This window comes from Lonchura striata, chromosome 8 (genome assembly GCF_050655825.1).
Source record: "Lonchura striata isolate lonStrDom1 chromosome 8, ASM5065582v1, whole genome shotgun sequence".
NCBI classification, from domain to species: domain Eukaryota; kingdom Metazoa; phylum Chordata; class Aves; order Passeriformes; family Estrildidae; genus Lonchura; species Lonchura striata.
Window position 1 is genome coordinate 5,079,553 of NC_140710.1, and position 18,071 is coordinate 5,097,623.

The 18,071-nt window shown below is 55.9% G+C and overlaps 3 protein-coding genes and 1 non-coding gene across 7 annotated transcripts in view; 1 reads left to right on the forward strand and 3 right to left on the reverse strand.

Annotated features, from left to right (window-relative positions):
* USP24 (ubiquitin specific peptidase 24) overlaps positions 1 to 1,885 on the forward strand; it is a 60,106-nt gene extending 58,221 nt beyond the window's left edge. For all 4 annotated transcript variants that reach the window (XM_085586210.1, XM_021542075.3, XM_085586211.1 and 1 more), the window contains 3 exons: positions 97 to 183; positions 649 to 759; positions 893 to 1,885. In XM_085586210.1, the coding sequence (XP_085442336.1) occupies positions 97 to 183; positions 649 to 759; positions 893 to 955 (261 nt within the window). In that variant the 3' untranslated portion in view covers positions 956 to 1,885. The remainder of the gene's footprint in view (positions 1 to 96; positions 184 to 648; positions 760 to 892) is intronic.
* A 3,349-nt stretch (positions 1,886 to 5,234) lies between these two features.
* Positions 5,235 to 10,114, reverse strand: PCSK9 (proprotein convertase subtilisin/kexin type 9). Its single transcript, XM_085586212.1, has 12 exons — positions 9,796 to 10,114; positions 9,531 to 9,716; positions 9,294 to 9,417; positions 8,981 to 9,114; positions 8,472 to 8,613; positions 8,202 to 8,398; positions 7,927 to 8,110; positions 7,486 to 7,656; positions 7,050 to 7,198; positions 6,790 to 6,955; positions 6,363 to 6,544; positions 5,235 to 6,127 (listed from the first exon to the last, which is right to left on the reverse strand). Exons 1-12 carry the CDS (start codon positions 9,925 to 9,927, stop codon positions 5,960 to 5,962), a joined length of 1,935 nt encoding a protein of 644 aa, XP_085442338.1. The 5' UTR covers positions 9,928 to 10,114; the 3' UTR covers positions 5,235 to 5,959.
* Positions 10,115 to 12,276: 2,162 nt separating this feature from the next.
* On the reverse strand, positions 12,277 to 12,347 carry TRNAG-CCC (transfer RNA glycine (anticodon CCC)). Its single transcript has one exon. It is a non-coding gene; the product is annotated as a tRNA-Gly (tRNA).
* Positions 12,348 to 13,864: 1,517 nt separating this feature from the next.
* On the reverse strand, positions 13,865 to 17,552 carry BSND (barttin CLCNK type accessory subunit beta). Its single transcript, XM_077785338.2, has 4 exons — positions 17,229 to 17,552; positions 16,137 to 16,216; positions 15,585 to 15,818; positions 13,865 to 14,875 (listed from the first exon to the last, which is right to left on the reverse strand). The coding sequence occupies exons 1-4, from the start codon at positions 17,403 to 17,405 to the stop codon at positions 14,590 to 14,592; spliced, it is 777 nt and encodes a 258-aa protein (XP_077641464.1). The 5' UTR covers positions 17,406 to 17,552; the 3' UTR covers positions 13,865 to 14,589.
* Between the last annotated feature and the right edge of the window lie 519 nt (positions 17,553 to 18,071).

The following is an 18,071-nucleotide window of genomic DNA, read 5'->3' on the forward strand; positions in this document are numbered from 1 at the left end:
GTTCCAGTCTTAGTTCACCACCATCACAAGTGGTCGAGGCTTTACACAAGTAAAAATCAAATGAAAAATTTATGGCTTTCTTGGCTTTTTATGCAGATGTCTGAACATTACTGGGCTCCTCAGAGTAACGTGTCCAATGAAACATCCACTGCAAAAACCTTCCAGCGCACTATTTCAGCACAGGTATGTGTCAGTCCTGGCACAGGATGTTAAACTTGCTTACTTCTTTTCTTGGAAGCATCTTTGGGTTTGGCAACTTTAGTCACCATCCCTGGAAGTGTTCAAAAAATATGTGGATACAGCACTTGAGGCCATGGTTTAGTGATGAGCATGGTGCTGGTGCTGGTTTGGCAGTTGGACTTGATGATCTTAAAAGGTCTTTTCCAACCTTAATGATTCTGTGATATTTCAGTGCACTTCAGGCTGTTTTTCCTTTAGAAGCTCAGTCCCTGTGGTTGTTCCTGGAAAAAATTACCCCTTGAGTGATATTAGTCAATACTCACAATTACCTGTGGTGACTTGGCTGTCTCACTACAGCAGCTATTGTTTTAAAACAATAATAAAACAATAATAATTCTAAAAATAATGATTGTGAAATGAAGGGATCACCATGACCCCTGACACTCTCTTGGACTGTTTGCAACTCAGGACACTCTGGCCTATGCCACAGCCCTGCTGAATGAGAAGGATCAGTCTGGAAGCAGCAATGGGTCCGAAAGCAGCCCTGCCAATGAGAACGGAGAGAGGCACCTGCAGCAGGTAAAACAAGGACAGATTTACCCCCTGGTGCATGCCTCTGTGGGACAGCTGGGTCAGAACCATCACTGACCATACTGTGAACAACTGTGCATCTTACCAAAGTGACTGTGTCCTTCTCTTGTGTGTTTGAAAGGGCTCAGAGTCTCCTATGATGATTGGGGAGCCTAAAAGTGACCTTGATGACGTTGACCCTTAGAGGAGATCCTGTGAACACAAGAAGCAGCTCAAACATTCAATGCCTGGTCCCTGCTGGAACTGGAGTCGTGTTGCTGATGCCATTGGGAGTCTGGGGGAGCAGTGGCTTCAGAGGACCAGAGGAGATGCTGGAGGAGGTTGTTTCCCTGAAAGACAAAAGCATTTTTTAGCCACGAAGGCTTCAGATCAACAAATGCTCTAGAAAACTGCATCTTCACCTGCAGTAGCTTGTGACAGTCCAAAACACCGAAACCAAGTTTGTCAAGAAGATTTTATCAAATACACAAACGCTAGTGGTTGAATTTTTATGTGAACATTAAATGAGTGAATGTAAAACTGTTGCTTTTCTGTGATGCTGCAAAAAAAAAAATTCTTTTGGTTTTTATACAGGAAAAAAAAAAACAGATTGCCCTTATGTATGGAGGGCAAATTTTTAATCTTTCTGATAATATTGAATAGGAATATTCAAATTTCTGTAAAGATGTGTGATGACTTACATTTCATTGTAAAATATTAGTTAAAGAATGGGTTTACATAAGGACTTCTGTATTTAATATGTCTCCCTGCTAATTTGTAAAGCTCTTGATGAGAAAGATCAACAGGATTGTTCTATAGGAAGAGTGATTCCTTACTGAATGATTTGGTAAAGGAGCTCTGGAATGAGTCATCTTTCCCAGTACCCTTCCAAAAACCCTTCAGACAACTGGGAAGGGCAGTAAAAGAAAAGCTTTGTTCTCTAGGTATGCAAGCATTTATTATTCAAGGATGTTGGTGCATTAAAAAAAAAAAAAAAAAAGGAAAAAGTTAATGAGTAGTTTAAAAGAAAAAAGCACTTTAAGAAGGAATTGTGTTGCAGTTTTACTCATTAAATTTTTTTTTAACCTTTGGAGACATATTGAATAAAAATGTAGTCTCAGTCATGGATCTGCAATCACTTGCTTATGCTTTGAAATTACTGAGAAAGTTGGTATTGGTTGTATATGATGAATAATTCCTTGAGTGAGCTGGGAACACTGTTGTGCAGATTTTAGAGCAATTTTAACACAGGGAAAGAAAGAATTGGCTTTGTTCATATTTTCACTTGACCAGGCAACATTTAAAATATCACAGCTCTTTTAATTTGCTCACAAATAACTGGAAACCAGTTGGGATGATTTGAGCACAGTTTTGTTTTCTATGTCAAGTGCAGTTCAGTGATTTCTGGCTCTGGATTCAAGCTTCTTTTGTGCCAACTAACTTCATCTTTTGTACATTTTGTGTTTGTCACATTTTCTGCACTGCTTTTTGCCTTTATTTATGGATTCTGCCTTACTTTTAGAAAATTATATAAACAAACATGCACAGAAAACGGGGGACATCTTAAGGAGTGCCTGGGTACCTCCAGAATAGACAAATTTGCCAAGTTAAAGGCACAACCAGCCAAAAAGTGCCTTTTTTTGTTTCTTTTCACACGCTGCTGCCAAAACACAGAGCAGCAGACAGCTTTTCACTGTTGTGCACTAATATTGAGAGTAACCAGTCATTTCACTGTTGGAAGGAACCATGGGATGTGATGTCAGCTGTACAGCTTTATAACTTATTGTGGGGTAGGATGGATTGCAGGGGCAGGGGGGCACCGTGGTGAATCTCTCACTTTCCTTTTCCAAACAATGTCTTCACAGACACAGGGCAGAGTTAGCATTTTGTAAATGTTTCTGACGATGATGTGCTGGGACGTTTTAAATGTGACACATTTTAAATTAATTTTGAACTAATCATTTCTTACAGACACCCCCTTCCTTCCTTCCTTCCCCCACCCCCAAATGCTTTGGTAATGGGCCATGAATCTTCCCAAGCAGTCAGTACACAGCGGTGATGGTGATGGGAGGAGAAGCTGGTCATGTTCCCATGGGTTGGCACCACTTGTCACTTCAGGTTCCTGTTATTTCCTATGGAAACAACATCCTCGATAGCCTCAGGCCCAGGGAAGCATTGGTGGGAATTGCATCAGGATGGCTCATCACCACTGTATACTTGAAACCAATACAAACTTTTTCACAGTTCTGCTCACGCTTGTACAAAGTCAGTGGTTATAATTTGCAATAAGATGATACTTGGTCACTTATTTTTGTTTCCAGCTGCTGTCATTTGAACCTGCTGAAGATTATTTTTTGGAAAATAGAGTTCGACAAAAAGAAAAAAAAATAGTTTTTGTGTAAATTGTGATGCATTTATATGTTGTAATTTTTACTGCCAATCTTTTTGGATGAAAATGTTTTTATACAGCTTACAAAATGTTCAGTGAGGAGCAGCCACAGCCTGCCTGTGAGCACTCGGGGAGATATTGTCCAATTAATGCATAGACATTTGGCACTGGAAAAATAGGCAGTCTTGGGATTCCTGGTCAATGGAATAAAGTTATTCCTTTCACAGAAAACTAGTGTAATCTTTAGACTGTGCACACACTGCTACACCCTTCTCCTGTTGATCCTCTTATCCTGAACTTCCTTGGGCCAGCCCTGCAGATGCTGAGCTCCTCAAGGGTGCCCTGATTGCTATTTTGCCTCCTGTCCCGTCAGTGGAAGCAGCTGAGTGGCCCTGGAGCTGCCCTGCTGTATATCCTTATGCCATGGGGTGTGCTGGGGCTGTCACATCTGTACCTCTGTGCAGCTTCTGACCTCAGCAGGGTGATTTACCCCGGCCACGCTCACAGTGGCAGATTAGAAAGGATTTTGTGTGTCAGATCCGAGATTTGTGAGTGAGCTGGCTGTGAATTCATTCTGCCTCCCGCAGGGACAAGGGCCAGAGAGGTGCACACAGAGCTGGTGCTCCATTCCTCACTTATTTGGGATCCAGGAGCTGCAGCTCCCTCCCCACTCTGCCTTTGTTCCCTGCTCTAAGGACAAGGACTTGAACTTTTCCAGCCTGACCCAGCCTCTGCTCCCCCCGGTGGTCCTGGGAGCGTGGACTGGGCATTGCAAACTGCTGCCAGGACTGGGATCAGCATCCCTGGGCTCAGCATCCCTGGGCTCAGCCCTGCTCTCCTGCATGTGAGAGGCTTTTCCACCTACCCACGTACAAGGCACAAAGCAAGGGCTAATCTTTTAATATTGTTTTCTACCACCAGGCTTATGAAGGCTTGAGCTGAGCTGGGGAAGCTCTGTCTGGCTTATCAGACATGGAACATGCTCACACCTTGTGCTGGATCCTCCCCTCTCACAGGGAAGGCAGCAGAGCTGAAATCCTGAAGTGTGTTTTGAGAGGTGACAGCCCAAGGAGTCTGCTGAAAAATCACCCTCAGTGTCAGAGCTGTCCAGGAGCTCTCAGGCTGACATCCCTTTTTCTTTTCTGCCTCTTTGTGCAAAAATCAGGTTCCAGTTGAGTGAAATTACGGCCTGTAATTATGTCCATGTTATATAATTATTTGTTTAGATTAGGGTTGGGCTTTTGCCAGCTTTAGTTAACATGTTAGAATTAGTTTCAACCTTTCAAAGTGCTGTTTTGTGCTGGGTTTGTCTTCTCTTGCCAATTAAAGCCGGAGTAACAGAGCTGCAGGGGGCTTTTGGATTGGGAAAAACACCCAACCCAGCCAAATCTGACAGGTTAACCTGGAGCTTGTGGTATCAAACTTCATTTTTTTTTTTCATCTATCCTCAGATAACACCACAAAAATTATATATTGTAGTACCAGGAGGCTGCTAAACACAGGGAAAAGTGAGACCCAGCTTTGGTGGCTTCTGGTGCTTCTCAGCCTTTCCCTGCTGTTGGCATCTCTCTGAGCCAAGCTTTGTCTCCTTCCCGGGGCTCCTAAGTGAAGGAACAACAGCAACCCAAGTTCAAGGGCACGTTCCCAGAGCTGGGTGATGTTTGTTTCCACAACTGGAAGCTTTTCCCCTGCTCCACTGTTGTTAAAACAAACTTCTGGTCTTGTGTGTGTGGGGACAACACAGTCCAGAGCACAACCCAGCTGTGGGCAAGGGTGCCTGTGCTGTCTGTGCCAGCTTCCAAAGGTGCCAGGTGCCATCCAGGAGCACCTTGGATCCCAGACAGGGATCAGATCCGACATGGGGGCCTGGCTCACTAATAAAGCAAAATCCCTGCTGGATGGGTCCCCCTTCCCTTTTCCAGACCAGTTCCCCATGGGGATGTCTATGAAGCCAGAAAAAGGACCACAAAAGCACAGAGCTATGAATTTTATTTTAAAAAGACATTTATTTATAAAACTCCAAATAAATATTTAAGGTACAAATGTAAAAACTAAGGTGCTATGAAAGCTTTTCCTTAATTCTGGGGGGGGGTGGTTTTAAGGAATTATAACTTCCTACAGTTCTATGTGTCTTGGGAAGACCTGAAACTGTTAACACATAACACCAGCAGATCATTAACTTTGACTCAACAACAAAAAAAGCACTAATGAAGCAGTAGCTGACTGTAGCAATGCAGATAAAAATCTAATTAACCAAGCAGGCTGTTTAAACTAAAGCCCTTACACTTGACTCAAAAGTAAAGAAATCTCCTAGGAATACGATTAGGCAATTATAAAACTGCCCAAAAATGACTAAACTAAGATTTTCCAGGGGCTAAGCAGCATTAGCTGACAACTAGTGAGGTACTGAGCAGGAAAGGAGGGAGCAATCCTCAGAATACTTTTTTCTTTTAAAAAGTGGTGGATTTTTCCTACGTTGGGTGACAACACCATGGCTTGTTCTGTCGAGGTGTTTATGGAAGACCTGGTGCATGACAAGGAAAGGATTCTGGGATGGCTCCAGTGATGGGACAGGGCTGCAGCTGCATGGGGGATGCTCGGAGAGTTGGTGCAGAGCCAGCCTGGGTGTGGCCCTGGATCCTGACCCCGCTGTGTGCGAGGGGGAGACGAGTTCATCCTCCACAGCATCGGCTGCACGTCGGAGCATGGATTGTTCTGGAAAGCCTGGAAAGGCACCGAGCCAGGGACACACTGGTCCAGCCCAGCAAAGCCTCCACCCCTGCTGTGCCACAGGAGCCACCCCTCCAGCTCAGCCTGTCCCTACTGCTGGCCCCGGCAGCAAATGGCGATGGCCACGGCCGAGCTGCTGCCAGGGCCAGCGGCTGCCACGCAGGAATTGTCCTCGGCGTAGGCTCCCATGGAGCCAGGGCTCTGGGAAAGGGCGTTACAGCCCGTCAGCACCCAGCCATCCTCACAGGACACTGTCACCTAACAGAGGAGAGGTCATCACCCATGGGCCAGCAAAGGGCCTGCCCATCCCTCATGGCCCCACAGTTTGGGGTGAGGTGACTGCTCTCACCCAGCTGCACGGGGTGTCCCATTACAGGTGGGGACAGCAGTGAAGGCCGGGGCTGGGACAGCACACCCGAAAGCCATCAGGGTGGCAGAGGGACAGGCAGAGACAAAGACACCAGCACAGCAGAGGAGTATGGCCCACCCCTACCTTCTCCTCATGTCCCAGGGCCATGTGCTCCTTCAGCCGGCACTCGAGGCTGGCGGTGGGGCAGCACAAGGCGTGTGCCATCGCCTCTCTCCTGCTGGCACAGCGGCTGGGCCCCCTCCCCAGCCCCACCACGGGCCTGCCACCAGCACCCAGCACCACGGATGGGGAGTGGAAACTGCACCCTGCCCGGGGGAGAGGGGATATTGGCACAGGGCAGCCATGGCAGCATCCCAGCGCACGCACTGGTGCCAAGGATGTCCCGAGAGAGCCCTGAACCTTCCTCCCTCCATGCACACAGCACATGCACCCCTTCCTTGTGTCACCCCAACAACCACACCCACCCTTTACCCCAAATCCCAGAGTGTTTCTGGAAGAAACGCCCTTGTCCATCAGGCTCAAAGGTCTGTAAGCCCGCGCTGGGTGTTACCAGTCAGCACATGGTCTCCTGGGGAGCACTTGGCCCCCTCGGCCGCCGGGGAACTGGCCTGGATCCGGCATTCAGCCCCGGGCCACGTGCAGCACCTGGCGATGGCATAAACCCCCTGGCCCTGGAAGGCGTTGTGGGCCACACACTGCTTCTGCCCGTCCTTGTCCTGTGGATGGGCCAGCACAGCGTCACCATTTGGGGACACCCCTGCGAGGCCAGTGGGCACTCCAGGGCCAGCAGCTCTGCCCCGCTCTGCTCACCTCCATGTGCTCCCCCAGCCGGCTGCCACTGCGGGAGAAGCTGGAGCAGCTGAGCATCTCCTCGGTGCTGGCGCAGTGAGCCACGGCCGTGGCGAGCCGGGCCAGCCCCGAGCGCGCCGACCACACCGAGCGGCAGAGCAGCCGCTCCTCTGCAACGGGGCCGGGGCGTCACGGCAGGGAGCACCCACAGTGTCACCCTCAGTGTCACCCACAGTGCCACCCTCAGTGTCACCCACAGTGCCACCCTCAGTGTCACCCTCAGTGCCACCCAGCGCCCACAGCACCGACCAGGCTCCATCTCGCCCATCCATGCAAGCGGCCGCAGCCAGGCTCTGCTGTCCCCGGCACAGCTCGGGGGACATTCCCTGCCCGCACAGCGTGCTTTCACCCCGGCACTTCGTTCCTGGTAAGGGCAGAGCTCTGCCGAGGTCCTCACCTGCTGCCAGCCGGGTGGGCAGCCTTGCCACGCTGTTGGGTGTCTGGAGGCGATGCTCCTCCGGGATCCACGCTGTGTCCATGACGTTCTTGGTGGAGAAGCTCAGGAGGCGCTGGCGGAGCTCGGCCAGGCTCAGCCGGGGCTCGGCGCTGAGCAGCACGGCCGCGATGCCTGCAAGAGCCCGGGAGTGACAACCAGAGGGGACACAGCCACCTACGCAGCGCTCCCGTGGGCAGCGGGGCTCCGGAGACACGGCAGGAGGCATCTCTGAGCAGCCCATCGCCCACAGAGCGCCGTGCGGGCTGCAGCGCCCGGGTGGGACAAACCAAACCCGTGAGTCACGGAACACAGAAATGCCCCCAGCTCAGGCATGCCTGGAGGCCCGTGCCAGCATCAGCAAGCGGAGGGCCAGCCCTCCCTGCCCCTGGAAGCGCAGCTCGCCTGCCACATGCGCGGCCGCCTGCGAGGTGCCGCTCCGCGCTGTGAAACACGTGCTGCAGTCGCTGGACGCGCCGATGATGTCGTCCCCCGGGGCAAACAGGTCCACGCAGCGGCCAAAGTTGGTGCCCAGGGTGCCGATGGAAGCAGGCTGGTCCTCGCTGTCGGTGGCACCGACCGTGATGACCTGACAGTGACAGGGGAGCAGGGGTGGGCTCGCCGCCGGCCCGGAGCTGCAGGCGATGAGGCGGCACCGCAGGGTCCCGCACAGCCCGTACCTCCGGCTCGGACGCGGGCGAGTAGAGGCAGGCATCGTCCTTGTAGTTGCCGGCAGCCGCCACCGGCACCGCTCCCAGCCGTGCCAGCCGCCGGCAGCCCGCGTTCAGCGCGGGGCTCTGCGCGCCCGCCAAGGGCAGCAGCAGCACCCGCGGCGCGTACGGCCGAGCCGCCAGCGTCCTGCCGATGAACTCCAGCGCTGCAGGGACAAGGCACCGTCGCAGGGAGCTCCGGGAGGGATCCTGCTCCTCTCGGAGCATGGGGTCACTCACCCATGAGGGTCCCGCTGACGGTGCCCTTCCCCTGGCAGTTCAGCACGCGGAGGCTGCGGATGCTGGCGCCCCTGGCCACGCCGGCGTCGCGCCCGCTCAGCACCCCGGACACGTGGGTCCCGTGGCTGTCACACTGGCTGGCCTGGCACGGGCACCGCAGTTTGGTGCCCCAGCCCATTGCATCAAAGCAGGTTTGCAATCCCACAGTGACCCCCGACCCCTTCCCACCTTGATGCCCTCTTACCCGACACAGACCCGTGCTACCCTAGAACACGTTCCTGCAAAGTGCCCGACTCAGCCATGTATCCAAACAGACCACCTTGAGGGTCTCAGTATCCCCCAGGACCACAGCTCCTGTTGCTCATCCTGCCCAGCATCCAGCCATCCATCCATTTTGGTCTGGCCAAGTGTCTCCCTTGTCCTGGACAGCCTCACAAACCTGGCCAAGATCTGGTGGATGCAAGGGGGTGCTCTGGCCAGGATGCAGCATGTGGCACCTCAGGACTCACCTGCCTGTGGAAGTGGGTGGCATCCTCCTCAGGGATGCTCTCGAAGCCAGTCACAGTCACCCTGCCCTCGATCTCCCGGTGGGTGCTCTGCACGCTGGTGTCCAGCAGGTAAATCTCGGCCAGGTCACCTTTATCTGCCAGGGGAGAAAGGCAACCACCATCACGGTCAGAACAGGCCACCTGTGTTGCTCCCAAATGCAGCTCCAGACCCGCAGCACCACGAGGCAGAGGAATATTCCCATCCCTCAAGTTAAGGAGAGGGGTCCTGACTCTTCCTCAAAGCGTCACCCCCCTCACACACCCCAGCGCTTACTGGGAGGGCGGTAGGTGCCCGAGCTGGGCTGCGGCGGCACGATCCTGCCCAGGTTCCAGGGAATGCTCTGGGCAAAGACGTAGGCATCCTCCTCAATGTACCTCACGTGCGGCAGCTTCAGCGCCTGCGGGGAGGACACAAAGCTCCTGTTTCCCCCCAAATCTGAGGCTGCCACTCCCACCAGCGCCCACCGCAGCTGCCGTCCCCTGCCACGACCCTGTCCTCCACTCCACGTACCGTGTCCAGAACGTCGCTGCTCATCCTCACCAGGAAGGCGGGCAGGAGGTGGAAGATGTGCAGCAGCTCGGCCAGGCGGCCCCGCCGAGCCGCCCGGGCCTGCAGCCGCCGGGCCGTGCCTCGCAGCTCGGCCTCGCTGCCCGCCCGCAGCATCACCACGTAGCGCCCGGGCAGCCGCCAGGACGCCTGCGGGGACACGAGCGGCGGGCCGGGGTTCGGGGGACACACGCAGCAGCGTGGCTGCCCCCCACCCCACGCTCCTCACCTTGGCGGCGCGATGGAAAGCGGCGGCTCCCGGAGGGGCGGCCCCGACGGCGGCTTCGCCCTCCTGGGCCGGGCCCAGGGCCAGAACCAGCTCCGCCAGCGCCAGCACCACCGCCAGCGCCCGCAGGGACATCCCGCACCCGACGGGCAGCGCCGGGAGACGCCGGGACCCGCGGCGCCGGGGACGGCACCGGCAGCGATCCCTGCGCGACCGCCGAGGGGCCGGAGCGCACCCGCGGATCGCAGCTCCCGGTGCGCACCCGCGGATCGCAGCTCCCGGTGCGCACCTGCGGCTCTGAGCCCCCGGAGCGCACCCGCGGCTCTGAGCTCCCGGTGCGCACCCGCGGCTCTGAGCCCCCGGAGCGCACCCGCGGATCTCAGCCCCCGGAGCGCACCCGCGCAGCTCCCGGTGCGCACCCGCGGCTCTGAGCCCCCGGAGCGCACCCGCGGATCTCAGCCCCCGGAGCGCACCCGCGCAGCTCCCGGTGCGCACCCGCGGCTCTGAGCCCCCGGAGCGCACCCGCGGCTCTGAGCCCCCGGAGCGCACCCGCGGATCTCAGATCCCGGAGCGCGCCCGCGGATCTCAGCCCCCGGAGCGCACCCGCGCAGCTCCCGGTGCGCACCCGCGGCTCTGTGTCCCCGGTGCGCACCCGCGGCTCTGTGTCCCCGGTGCGCACCCGCGCAGCTCCCGGAGCGCGGCGGCGGGCGCGGCTCTGCCCGTCGCGGCGGGGCGGGGATCACGCCGCGGCCGCCGGCCCCATCGGGCAAGCCGGGCGGGTTAAGCATTAACGGGGCCGCGGGGCGGTGGGGCCGCGGGGAGAGGGCGAATGGGGCCGCTGCTCACCCCGAGTCCCGGCGGATCGCTGGGGGCTCTGGCGAGCAAAGCGCAGCCGCTCAAGGACTGTTTTCAGAAAGGGCTGAAAGCTTTAATGTGCCTCCTACCGCCTCGCTCCACGAATAATTTCCCGTGAAATCCTCTAATCCTGTTTGGGCATTTTTTTACAGAGTCGTCACACATCGCAAATGTCATTTTTGCGGGATGATATCGGCGTTTTCCCGCGAGTCTCCATACCACTTCCCACCTCTGCCCTCCTGCAACATCGGCATCCCACACTGCCCAGCATCCCCACGACCTTCGGTAAACCCCGTCCCTGCTCCCGGCTTTTCAGGGAAATAGGAACATATTTGTGGTTTTAGCTGGTTATTTATAAGCTCCTCAGAGGTTAAATGTTTACATGGATGCACATGTTTTATACAGATGTGTGTGATTCGTGTGGATGTGTATGGTTTGTATGAATATATGTTTTACACGATGTACATATTATAATTATGTGTATGATTTGTATGCACATATAGGTTTTATATGGATGTGTGTGGATGTGTAGATTGATGTGAAGATGGATGTGTAGATGGATGTGTATATGTTTTAAATGGATGAACATGTTTTATAATTATATGTATGGTTTGCATGGACTTTGTTTTACATAGGTGTGCATGTTTTATAAGGGCATGCATGATTCATATGGATGCATGTGTTTAATATGGATGTGAACAGTTTGTAGGGGAAATTATGATTTTTGTAATGAGACCTCAAGTGGGTGCTTGAACTCTGGTTTAGGCAACTGCAGGGACACCAGACCCCTCTTGTCACCCACTCTGCTGCAGAGAGCTGACACTGGAAGGGGTCAGCGTTCAGGACACTGATCATGGGGACGGGTCTCACTCCTGATTTTTGGCTCAGCTTCCTCCGTGCTCCTAAGTCCCACAGTGAACCACTGGGGCCCCAGGAGGCTTCTGAGACAGCTGAGCACGTGGGGACCCTGTCTCAAGGGGGACAGTCCCCCTCTCCCTGCAGCCTTTCCCTTCGTTTTGCACAGGGGACAGTCTGTGTCCCAGGGAGGGATGGAAGGAGCCCGAAGAGGAGGGAGGGGGTGGCAGAGGTCCCCCAGTCCCACGTGCATCCCCACGTGCTGATGAACCCACGGAGATCTTGCAAGCCTGGGAAGGGATCCAGCCCAGCTCTCACACTCCAGGAGTGGGTATCTGCAGAAAGGTTAATTTTTTTTTTAATTGAGAATTATTCAGAAGTAGCCCAAAATTTGCACCTTGTGCAGCAGAGCTCTGTTTCAGCCCTGGCTCTCTGCGGGGCTTCCAGCGTGCGTGTCTGTGTAAAGGGTGGGCTGGTGCTGAGGAGGGAGGAAGGAGAGGCTGAGGAGGCACCAGAGAAATCCTCAAAAGGGGGAAGGGCTGCTAAATCCTCAAAAGGGGGATGGGCTTCTAAATCCTCAACAAGGGGAATGGCTCCTAAATCCTCAACAAGGGGAATGGCTCCTAAATCCCTGCTGCCGTTCCTGCGCGGGGACAGATGGAGCATCCCGTCGGTAAAACGAAAGTTCTCCATAGATTTTGGGAAACCTCTCCATATCTAAGCATCTTAAACATTGCAATGATTCAACCCAGAGGTCTCGGGAGAGCCCTGCGTTGCACCAGCCGGGAATCGAACCCGGGTCGCAAGAATGGGAATCTTGCATGATACCACTACACCACTGGTGCGCTGCCACCGCCTCCCCGCGGGCCGCCAAGGCTGGGCCCGGCCCCGTCCCGCGGGGTCCCACGCACGGTGACACGCGTGGGCAGCGGCCGGAACCCCCTGCACAAGCTGAGCCAGAGCCGGGGCCGCTGCCGGCGCTTAATGCCATGCAGGAATGTCCCGGCCCCACAATGTTTAACCGCGGCCGGCGCGGGAGCCGAGTCCTGCGGCTCTGGGATGCTGGCCGGGGATGGGGGGATGCACACCCAGCTGCGTGAAGGGTTCCACGGGGTCCAGACCCCCTGTCAGCCCCCTTCCCTGCCTATGCCTGGAGAAATGCTTCTGAAAAACAGATTTCTTTTGCCAAAAATGAAAGTGAGCGCCAAGCCATGCAGTAGGGATCTCTTCTGTGAAGAAATTCTGGGAGAGGGTTCAGCCTGGAGAAGAGAAGGCTCCAGAGAGACCTTAGAGCCCTTTCCAGCACAGAGACTACAGGGGAGCAGGGAGGGACTTTGGACTGTCACAATTTTCCCAGGGAAGCTGTGGATGTCCCATCCTTGGACACATTCAAGGACGGGTCTTGGAGCAACCTGGTCTAGTGGAAGGTGTCCCTGCCCATGGCAGGGGACTTAGAACAAGATGATCTTCAAGGTCCTTTCCCGGCCCAAACATTCTGTGGTTCTACAGGTAAAAGCTTCTGTGTCTCCACCAGATTCCCACACTCCACGGGAGCAGTGACACAGTGACATTCTGCCCTCGGATGATGTGTGGCCCCATCCAAACAGCATTCCCAGAGCCACCACACTCCCCCAGCCTGGGAAGGACAGGCAGGAGCTGAGTCCATGCAATCAGTCTGGTAATGCTTCCCCTAGAGAACATCTCACAACCCTGTGGCAATGTTTAGCCAACACTGGAGCCTTCATTCCCCACCCTCCTGTTGGCCATAAAAACACCCCAAGTGTGTAGGTGCTCCCTGCCCTTCTGCCTGGCTGCTTTGGTGACACAAGGTGAGTGAAGGGTGCAGGAGTGTCACAGGGGTGTGGCACCTCAGGTACAGCCTTTTCTTGCACACCCTGCCCTCTTACCAGCCCAGCACTCCCTGGGTGGGAAGGGAGCACAGAACATCCCTGTGGGGTGCTGGGGGACAGCTTTCCCCCGCTTTTGTGCCGGGGGGTTGGAATTGCAGGGGTTTTAAGCTCTTCCAGCTCAGTTCTGTGATTCTGTGGAATTTGCTGAAGTCTCCTCTGCCAGCACACATGTGCTCCCAAGGTTCCTGGTGGGGCCAGGCACAGGCAGACCCAGCCCAGCTTTCCCAAAACAGAGCAAGGGACTCTCAGCATCCCCGTGCTGTTGGATGCACTCGTGCTTTGATCCAGACCAGGGGTGGGGGGGGGCTCAGCCTCACAGATCCCTGCAGTCCTGAGCAGCCAAAGGCTGTGGCTGCCACCAGCTCTGCCATCTCTGTGTGCTGGGGACAGGCTGTGGAGAGCCCCTGTGCTGTCCCTGTCGTGGTGACAAAACAGGCTGAGACCCATCCACATGGTTTGGCGCAAACGCTTTTTATTCACAGGAAGTTTGGGGACGATGGGAGCCAGCAAAGCCACCTGCAGCTGTTGACACTGACCCAGCAGACAGTGTGCAAAGCCACCACCTCAAGTGCCATCACCAGGGGTTTGGCTCAGCTGTGTCCTCCTCCTTGTGCCCCCAGGAGTGCTGGAAGCTGGTGCTTGTGCAGGGGACAGCACCATCTGTCACCTCCATCACCCCTCTCCCAGCCTGGAGATATGAAGGCTGCCTGCTGCAGGAGACTCAGGATCAAATTTTAATTTCAGCAGAGCTTGGGTAAGTGGGAAAAAGACTTTGAGGACATCCTGCCTGACAAAACCCACCTGCATTGAGCAGATTTTGCCTACCTAAACCTGATCCTGTTCCGAACAGCACAGCCAATCCATTCCCTTCCCAAGCACAGTATTTAGCCCAGACCCTGCCCAGCCCAGCTTCTCTATGCCCACCCAAATGGCTCTGGCAAAGAGGCCTTATCCCATATTCTGTTAAATTCAGGAGCAGGGTGTTCCCCCTTTGGGTCTGGGGGAAATGACAGCCTCCTTAGTGGCTGGGTTGCACAAGGGGTGCAGCACAACACAGGGACAGGCAGGATCCTGGGGCCACTGCACTTTTGGGGACAGCCCCCTTTCCTCCAGGCTGTGACCTGTGCATCTTCTCCATGAGGTGAGTCCGTGCCAAGTGGCCATTCTTTCCAGGAAATCAGTTTTCAGGCTCAGAAAGGCCATCACTCTCCTTGAGCAGAGCATCCGGCTCCTCCTGGAGCCCGTAGTAGAGATCATCCTCCTTCCCGGGGCCTTTCCAGGGGGCTCGGGGCTGCTCTCCCCGCCCCGGGGAGCTGCTCGGGGGGCGGCCGGGGTGGGTGGAGCAGGGCAGGGTGCGGCTCTGTGGCGTGGGGCTGCCGGGCACGGAGCCCTCCAGCGATGGCGTGTCCATCTCCTCCAGCAGGGATGCCAGCGGGGCATCCCCCGGGGCTGGCCGGGCGGGGCTGCGGGGACAGGGTGACACCAAACACGGCTGGGCAGGAGCTGCCCTCCCCCGGAGCATCACCGGTCCCCTCGCTGGGTGGCTGGAGGGGCCTGGGATGTCTGTCCCTACCCCAGCCCTCGGTGCCTGCTTTTTTGGGGATACCTGCCTGCCAGGTTCCTGCTGCCCATGGGGTGAAGTAGTGGCTGTCCTTGCATTTCCTGAATCTACAGCTGGGATGGTAAAGCATTGCACCCATCCCAGCTGTAGTTACATTTCAGCAGGTGCCCAAGTCCTATGCCCTGAGCCTGAACAGTGACCCCAGTCACCTGCAGAGCCCTTTGGGACCTCCCAAATCAATGCTTGGGCATCATATGTGGCACTTGGTTTGAGGATGATGTGCTGTGCATCTCATTTCTATCAAAGTCTGAGCAGGAACTTTGGTGATATTCTTGTGAGGGACATCGTTTGTATTGATAAAATGAAATAAAAGCAAAATGCAAACATCAAAATGCAAATTACAACCAAAGGCCATCTACATTTCCTCCGGGGAAATAATTTGGCTCAGAGGATCCTCGTGGGTTGAGACACCATCCCACCATTCAGCGGGGCCAAGGGTGTGGAGGCTCGGTGTTGTGAGAGCAGCAAAAACCCCTCTGCACCCTCTCCCTCCCCCAATACTGGGGGTCTGGTCCCCCCATTTTCACCCCAATCCCGCAGGCCCCACGTACCAGCTGCCTGCTGCGGTTTCCAGGCGAGGTGCCGGCTGCTGGAGGGGCTCTCCCAGCTCCCGGTGGATCTCTGCTCTGGCTTGCAGGGCTGGCTGGGAGCAGCTGCAGGGTCTGGGCTGTGCCGTGCCTGGGGCTGGCACCGAGCTGAGCCCCTGCCTCTGAATCTGCTCGTAGGACGGCAGGCTCTTCTCGTAGGTGCTGCTGGCCTCTCGGTTGGGGCAGGGGGCAATCGAGCTGCAGGCAAAGGGATAACAGGGTGCTGAGCAGACCCGGACCCTGTGGAGCTGGGAGATGCTCAAGCACATGCACACAGGGCTCCATCACCTGAGGGAGTGGCTTTAGAGGCCATCAAGGCCATGTCACTGCCCACACCAGCAGCAGAGCCAGGGGATGCCTGCAGGAACACCACTGGATGTTCTACATCACTCGGGCACAGCCCTGGGAGGGGCTCAGGCAGCCTTTGCCTCTCCCAGCCTGACCCCTGCTTGGCATTTCGTGCTGCAGTGCCAGACCCTGCCCTCAGGGCACACACACCACTGCTGTGGGACCCACCCGGTGTCCTTCTGTGGCAGCACCATGGGTTTGTGGTCCAGGAACCGCTCGGCCTCGAGGTCCGCAGGGATGAAGGTTATCTGGGGGGAAAAGAGAGCAGAGCCCAGGGGCTGTGCTGGGCATCATGGAGACCCTCGGGCCTCACAGTGGGAAAGGGGCGAGAGTGTCCCTTCAGCTGGGTTTGGGGTCTTTTCCCACCGTATTTGGATGTGTTCCTTGGAAATGGCTTTTTTGAGGGAAATCAGAGAAGAATGAATGAATCCAGCAAAGCCCTGCTCTCAGTGCCTCTCCCCTGTGGAGTCACACATGTCCCCAAGCCCAGAGGGAGTCCCAAGGCCCACACAGGAGGTCAAGAGGTCAGGGACCACTGAGGGTGTCCCATCCTTGAGCTTCAAGCATGGTGGCAAAGCCACATCTCCCTCCCAGCTGGGGCTGAGCTCGGCTTTGAGTGCTGCTGGTTTCTGCTCCACCCCAGTCCCAGAGAACACAGCTGCTCTCAGAGGCCCCAGCCAGTCCTGGATCCTGAGGTGGCTCCCCCACAATTTGGAGGGCAGCCAGGTTGTTGACAGGCCACCCAGCAGTGCCCAGATCAGTCCTACAGATGCCCTCTCCTTGGAAAAAGCCCTTTTCTGCCAGCCCCGTTTCCCAGGGCAGGGACGCGTGGCTGTGCTCCGTGCCGGCCGTGCCCTCTGCCAAGGAGACTGCCAGGGCAGGGCTGGGCTCAGGGATCCAGGACCCTCCAACCTCCAGGGCCACCACAGTCCCTTCCTGGCAGTCCTGGGAGCCTGCCAAGCCCTGGACCCCAAGGAAGGGGCTGCGTGGGAGAGATGAACACAAGTTTATTTCCTTGGGATTATTCCCTGCTGCCTCTTTGAAAGCAGAGCCCCAGGCTCAGGGGGTGAAGCACACAGGGCACATCCTGCAGGCATCAGCAGGGCACAAGCCTCACAAAACAATTCCCCTTCCAGATTGCTGCAGCTGGCTTCCCCTGGGGAAACTGAGGCACAGCCTGAGGCTGCACGTCCACAGCTGCCAAAGCCCCCCAAACCCAGCTGAGCCCCGCAGAGTGCTCAGCAGCAGGAAGGATCTTACCTTTGGGTAGCACTGGCACATGCTCCATGTGATGCCCACGGCTACGAGCAGCACACCCAGGACGCAGAAGGTGATGTAGTACTGGGGCTTTTCCACGCTCATGATGAACATCCCCAGCATCACCAGGAAGAAGCCCAGGATGATGAACCCATAGCGGAAGGTCTTCTCCTCTGCCATGGGCTCCGGGTGGGGGAGGCAGCAGGAGAGATTTTGGGAAGTCGTTCACCTGGGCTGCTGCCTGCTGAACACACCTGCGGCGTAAGGAGAGGAGTGGTTTCTCTTTCCAGAGGCTGCCAGGAGCTGAGGATCAGCTGCACGTTGAGCTGGTCCTGCCCAGGGCTGAGCCAGCCAGTTTTTAATGGGTTTGTAATGAATGCAAACACTGCCCCACCGTTCACACTCCAGTGGAGCCACCCGGCACGTGTCCGGGTAACCTTCCCTGCAGGCACGCTCAGCCAGACCCCACACCTTGGGAAGGGACGGGGGGAACAGGGAGCACGGCTGCAGGGATGGGGACCCACGGCCCAGCTGGTGCTGTTGGGATTTTCCCAGCCCTGGGCACTGGAGCTGGACTTGGTCATAAATCAGAGCTGGCACAGCCCCAGCAAGGGGGGATGCCAGGGCCCAGCATGTTCTCAAGGGCTGCAGGGCTGCAGCTGGAAAAGAGGGAGTGCTCCGGGCTCTTTTTGGAGGCTGGGGGATTTGGAACAGACCCTGCCTTGCTCTGGCTGAGTGCTTAGACTGCCTCGCTGGGCTGTGAAGTAGGAAGTAAAGCCAGAAAAGGATGAAGTGAGGTTGGTCCACCCAGGGAGAGTAAAAACAAAGCGTCCCTGTGCCCTGTGC

Excerpts from the sequence above, each read along its gene's own strand:
- PCSK9 (XM_085586212.1), bottom strand. The coding sequence starts at position 9,927 with ATGTCCCTGCGGGCGCTGGCGGTGGTGCTGGCGCTGGCGGAGCTGGTT. Across the intron at positions 9,717-9,795 it reads CTTTCCATCGCGCCGCCAAG|GCGTCCTGGCGGCTGCCCGG; the intron begins GTGAGGAGCGTG and ends GTGTCCCCGCAG. Across the intron at positions 7,657-7,926 it reads GGCGGCCGCGCATGTGGCAG|GCATCGCGGCCGTGCTGCTC; the intron begins GCGAGCTGCGCT and ends GGGCTCTTGCAG.
- BSND (XM_077785338.2), bottom strand. The coding sequence starts at position 17,405 with ATGGCAGAGGAGAAGACCTTCCGCTATGGGTTCATCATCCTGGGCTTC. Across the intron at positions 16,217-17,228 it reads TGTGCCAGTGCTACCCAAAG|ATAACCTTCATCCCTGCGGA; the intron begins GTAAGATCCTTC and ends TTTTCCCCCCAG. Across the intron at positions 15,819-16,136 it reads CTGCCACAGAAGGACACCGG|CTCGATTGCCCCCTGCCCCA; the intron begins GTGGGTCCCACA and ends CTTTGCCTGCAG.